Consider the following 6,000-nt stretch of genomic DNA (forward strand, 5'->3'; position numbering starts at 1 on the left):
TTTATAAAACCCACTTACCTGTACTACTCAGAAATACGACTATCTCTACCATTTCACAGAATTCTTAGCAAAAGACAGAAACATTTAGATTCTTGTAAGTAAAAAGAACCAGTAACATTCAATTGGCTATATAAAAAATGAATGAAAGAATTACCACAAAAATTATAAGCTGAAATCGGCTGGCTTGAAACTACTTTAAAATCTGACTTTAAAAAATTGCCCCTGCTAGAATTAATCCACTCCAGGTCAAGGAGAAGCATGTTCGAGTTCTGTCCACATCTTCAGTCACATCCACTTCCACACATCCACGGATCTTACCTATCCCACCGACAGACTTTTACCTTTCTAAAGCCCTCAGCAATGATCTCATCAGACCAACAGAAAGGTTACATTTCTCACAAGATTACGTTCCAAATGGCACTGATGTTGGTGGGTGGGGGAGGAAAGTTTTTTTTAATGCTACTCAGTATTTTTTAAAATCCATATACCTTACTAATTCAATATAATTCAAGCAGTGAGGCAATACTAAACTGCCACACCCAATTTGTTCTAAATGTGATAACATCTAAAGCACACCTGAAAAATGTTTCAAAGGCTTTCTTTTTGAGAACTCCTGCAAGTAGACTACACAAACTGAAGAAAAGTAAAGGAGTGTACTAATGGACGAACTGGGTAGTCTACAAACCTGCTATATACACTATACCAGCAGACTACACTTAATGGAAAACTGTTATTCCTGTACCTCTTTCATTGATCTGAAAGCTAAACTAGTTTTTCTGATCTGCCTTCAGAACCCTTTGGTATTCACATAAAACCAGGATGGTGCTGTAGCAGGTAATGATGGAGAGGGTAAAAGCTTGTCTCAAACTGAAGACTGAAGATCTCCAAATTCATAAGCAAGCAGTGTCCTATATGTAGATCAACTTTCTGGATCTAACTAAGTGTACCAGTCTAACATAGTAACTACTAATTATGTAATTTCAATTTAATTGTTCAAATCAAAACTTCTAAAGCATGTTTCCTCCCTTCCAATGGTAGACACAAGGTATAATAATGCGTTATCTGTGCCTTAGCCTCCTAGCTGAAAAATTTTGTTCCTTTATTTTTGTCCCTATGGTTGAGGAAATTAGCAGAAACCAATTCAATGAAAGTAAAACCCACCAGCTTTCTTGGGAAGAGCTGTAAAGTGAAACAAAATTCATTTCTGTGAGAAATAATTCCTAGTTGAATACATGGCAAAATGAAACTGTAAAATATTTCAAAATAAACACACTAAAAACAACCTCAAAGAATAATAAATTCAGCTCCTAATCTGATACAATTCATTTGTAATTTAGTTTAATTACGTAAGTTATTTATATAACCAAGGAGCTATATTAGGGATGCATTTCATACGGTTTTTCTTTTTATATTAGAGTATTTCCCAGTTGCCTGCAATAAGTGGCAAATCTTTTAAATTTTTTATTATTATTATTAAATGTATTAGGACAACATCCTTTCATAACATTATGTCAGTTTCAGGTGTACAATTCTGTAATATATAATCTGTATACTGCATGGTGCGCTCACCACCCAAAGTCTAGTCTCCTTCCCTCACTGTATCTGGCCCCCTGTACCCTCTTCCTGTTTCCCCTCCCTTCTGGTAACAACCATACTGTGCTCCATGTCTATATGAGTTCACTTGTTTGTTTGCTGCTTTCTATTTTATATCCCCCATATAAGTGAAATCATATGGTTCTTCTGGCAAGCCATTTTAAAATCAGGGTAAAATTCTCCCCAGTGTCTGAATTAACATTAATTCAGAATTAAGAAAGTCCTAATTGACGGGGTTTCAATATATATGTACATGAATATAAAGTGAAATACACATTAAAATGATTATTAGGGAGAAGGAATCAGTTCTCTGTTCAGGCTGGGAGCTCCCCACCAGTAAAGGCAGGCCGTCTTTGTTGTAACACTTTCCATTTGTGCATCCATTAGAAGAAGGTACACATGCAGCCAGCACAATCTGATGAAATGAGACATTTCGCCTAGCCGGCAAGGATCAAGCATCGAGTCAAGGCTCTAAAACGTGTAACCCTAAGCAGTCAGTTACCACCCTGCGGCCTATGACCGCTCCCTCAGGGAAACTGGGGATACAGTAACTAGGGCAGCCCTGGGTGGGGGAAGGGGGGCGAAGGGGAGGAAGGACGGTTGCAGGGGGAGCCACTTACGAGACGTAGGCTGGGTAGCCAAATCCTATCAGGTTGCAGAGGAGAGAGGCTCCATAACCGAACACCAGGTACAAGGCCAAGAGCCCGATGACACCTGGAGACACGAGGAGAGAAGTGGGTCGAGTGGCACGAGAGGGAATCAAGCCGCACAGCCCCCAACCCACAAAACGTTAAGGCTTGGCCGTCTAAGGCGCAGCAAGAAAAGCAAATCACACGAAGGCGGGGCCCTGCGCCCCAGCGGGGTTGGGCCCTGGGTCAGGGAATAACGGGCAGCCCCCCCTTCGCGCCCGACCTCCCAACCTCCCTCCTGCAGGGGCGCCCGCCGCGCCGCACACCAGCCCGGGGAGCCCCGCCCCGCAGAGGGTCCCGAGAGGCCCGGATTCCCGCGCCCGCCGCAGCCTCCTCCCCTCCCGAGGGGACACCCCCTTTTGGCTGCGGAGCTCCGCGGAGGGTTCTGGCGAGGACTGGCTCCCACCGCCACCGTGCCGCCTGCCTCCCGCTGGGGCCCCCTCGGCCCCTCCGCGCCAAACTGAGCACAGCCCCGGGACAGACACGTCAGCGCCCGCCCTCCCCTCCTCCCCGCGCCCCGGGCGCTCCGCCACCTGGCCGCGGGCACAGGCCAGCGCCCCCCAAAGCCGGGGCCGCCCGGGAGGAGGGAGCTCCAGCCCCTGGCCTTGCCGGAGGCCGGTTCGGTCCCCGAGGATGCCGCTCGCCCGCATCGGTCACCGACATCGCCTTCCCCGAACCCTCTCCCCGGGCGCTTTCCCCAGCAGCTGGTGCAGCAGCTGCTCCCGGGCCGGACCGGCGGCGACGACCCCGGCGGGCCGCGGCCCCGCACCCACCGAGCGCGATGTAGCTCCGGTTCACGCCGGTCTTGGCCTCGAGCTTGGCCAAGAGGTCGGTCATGCAGTTCTTCTCATGCAGGAACCGGTCGAACCTCTGTCTCATGGCCGCGGACATGGCGAGGACCGTGGTGCGGCCGCTCGGGGCTGCTCCTGGCGCGGTTAGCTGCAGAGCGGGGTGCCGGGCGGGGCCGCGGGCGGCGGGGGGCGGGGCCGGGCGCGCCTGCGCGTCCCCCGGCGCGGCCCCTCCTCGCCCCGCCCCGGCCGAGCCACCGCGCGTCCCGCCCCCGCGCCGCGCTCCGCAGCCGGCGCCACGCCCTGGGCGGCGGCTGTTCCCGCGGCCGCAGCCATGTGGCTCTCCCGGCCGTGGTCTCTCGAGGGTGAAAAGGGCCGACGGCTCGCGTGAGCGCCGGTGCGAGTGGGGCTCGTGCAGAACCGGTGGGAAGGAGGGGGCGCCCGACGCCGCCGCTCAGGGCGGGGGCACGGGACTGAAGCTCCGACGCCGCCGGCGGACTCCGCCGAGACGTTTTAAATCCAGAAATGGGCATGTACGCCCACCCCGAGGAACTCTCTTTGCAGACCTGCTTTTTTCGTCGTTGCCCTCGTGTTTCTCACCTACGGACGATAGTGTTTTGGAAAAGACCCTGGACGAGATCTCACGCACGCTGCTCTGAGACCTTTTCCCCAGAAAGTGCTGCGCTCCTTAAACCTCCTCACGGTGGGCCTGCACCTGCTGGGCGTCCGACGGGTGAACACTTTTCCAGACCCCTCCGGCGACACAACAAACTGCACTGGCCTTCGAGCAAAAGGACCCTGAAGGCGGTCGCTGCGGCCCTTGGCGCAGGACCTTACTTTACTTCCTGAAGAGCGCCTTGCGCAAGCCCTTCGCCTAAACCTAGGCGCGTGCTGTCCCTCACGCATGCTGTTGCAGGAGGCTCCCTTGGAAAGTGATCTTCCTGACCCCTGTGACCTGCAGTCTGTAGACTCAGCGCGGATTCCTCCGCTTAGCGTCTCTGCCCGGTACCCAGACCCGCGCCACGTGCTCTCGGTCCTGCACAGCGCCTCTGCGCCTTATACTCACCGCACTGCGTCCCACTTCTGCAAAACATCTTGCCCACTCCTAACTTTTCCCTTTCAGGCTAATTCTCCTTCCTGTTTTTCCCCCCAGAGCTTCTTAGCTCCAGTTTCCCAGCACTCCCACCACCATCCAGCCAAATGAGTAAACAAATGAAACCAAATAAAAAATTCATGGCATTATCGTGACAGCCTCCCTACTGAGCTGTCCATTTCTGTCTTTCTCCATACAGTCAATTCTCAATGTGGCAGCCAATTGGATCTTTTAAAAATGTGGGTTAAGTTGTGTTATCTTTTTGCTCTTAACCCTCCACAGGTTTCCCATCTGTCTAAAGAGTGGCCTCAAGGTCATAGGTGATGTGGTTCTTTCCATCTCCTACTGCCTCTGGTCTCCCTGCTGTGCCTCAAACAAGCTGAGCCCCTCCCCCCCGTTGGTTCCCCCTTTTCACTTTATTTCTAGCTCAGTGCTTCTCAACCAGGAGTTATTTTGCACCCCACTGGACATGTGGCAATGTCTGGAGACATCTTTGCATGTCAGACAGATGGTCACAACTGAGAGATAGTAGATGGTACCCACTACTAGCATCCAATGGGTAGTGGCCAGGGATGCTGCTAAACATCCTACAATGTACAGGGCAGCCCCACCGCCCCCCAACAAAGAATTATCCATTCCCAAATGTCATAGTACCAAGGTGGGGAAACCTTATATCTGAAAAGTTCTAGATAACCGCTTAACTGTCTCCTCCCATTCTTTAGGCCTTTGCTCAAATGACACCTCAGTGAGTTTCTCTCTGATCTCAGATTGCAAACCTCAACACTCTCCACTTCCTCTCAAACCTTTTTTTCTCAATCACATTTACATTCTATATGTTCTGACTTCTATATGTTCTACTTTTTAAATTGTTTTTCTTTCCCCGCTAGATTATGAGCTCCATGAAGGTAGGAATTGTTGCCTATTTTGTTTACTTCTGTATCTCAAACATCTAGACCAGTGACCAGCACTTAGTAGGTGTTCAATGACTATTTGTTAAATGAATGAATATCTAATATGTATTGTACTACTCAGTATTTTAAGTGTTATATGTACTAATTCATTTAACCCACACAACCACGTGAGACAGGTACTATCTGTTTTATCTTCATTTAATGGGGGGAAATGAGGAAATGAGGTCTCAGAATCAGTAAATGTCAGCTAGAATTCAGACCTGGGCCCTTACCCCTACATTATACTGCTGCTATGAATTAAATTGTACCCCCCCCCAAAAAAAGAGACATGTTGGGAGTCTTAACCCCCAGTACTTCAGAATGTGACTATTTGGAGACAGGGTCTTTACAGAGGAAATCAAGTTAAAATGAGATCATTAGGGTGGGCTTTAATTCAGCGTGATCAATGTCCTTTTAAAAAGGGGAAAATGGACAAAGAGACAGACACACATAGAGGGAAGATGATATTAAGACACACAGCCAGCCATCTACAAGCCAAGGAGAGAGGCCTGGAACAGATTCTTCTCTCACAGCCCCCAGATGAAATCAACCCAGCTGACACCTTGATCTTGGATTTCTGGCCTCCCGAACTGTGAGTCAATACATTTCTGTCACTAAAGCTACCCAGTATGTAGTACTTTGGCACAGTAGCCCTAGAAAACTATTACAACTGCCTATCAGAATAACTGAATTTTGAACTTTTTAAAAATTTCCTTACCCAAGGATATGTTTTTATTGATATTAGTTTTAGGTGTAAAGAAGCAGAATCCTTTTAAGTTAGGTATTCAAATCAGCCTAAATTTTTTCACATTTCATAGTGTAAACATTCGTAGTATATTAATTATGCATGAAGGATCTGGAAACATAATATTCATTTGGATATCTAT

General features: G+C 49.0%; 1 protein-coding gene across 1 annotated transcript in view; it reads right to left on the bottom strand.

Moving 5' to 3' along the window:
* The window catches only part of REEP5 (receptor accessory protein 5), a 33,980-nt gene extending 30,745 nt beyond the window's left edge, over nucleotides 1-3,235 (bottom strand). The window contains exons 1-2 of the mRNA XM_087815492.1: nucleotides 3,056-3,235; nucleotides 2,214-2,307 (exon numbers count right to left, since the gene is read on the bottom strand). Coding sequence (XP_087671618.1) covers nucleotides 2,214-2,307; nucleotides 3,056-3,173 — 212 coding nt within the window. The 5' untranslated portion in view covers nucleotides 3,174-3,235. The remainder of the gene's footprint in view (nucleotides 1-2,213; nucleotides 2,308-3,055) is intronic.
* Nucleotides 3,236-6,000: the final 2,765 nt, after the last annotated feature.

This window comes from Miniopterus natalensis, chromosome 3, assembly GCF_054644295.1.
Source record: "Miniopterus natalensis isolate mMinNat1 chromosome 3, mMinNat1.hap1, whole genome shotgun sequence".
Classification (NCBI taxonomy): domain Eukaryota; kingdom Metazoa; phylum Chordata; class Mammalia; order Chiroptera; family Miniopteridae; genus Miniopterus; species Miniopterus natalensis.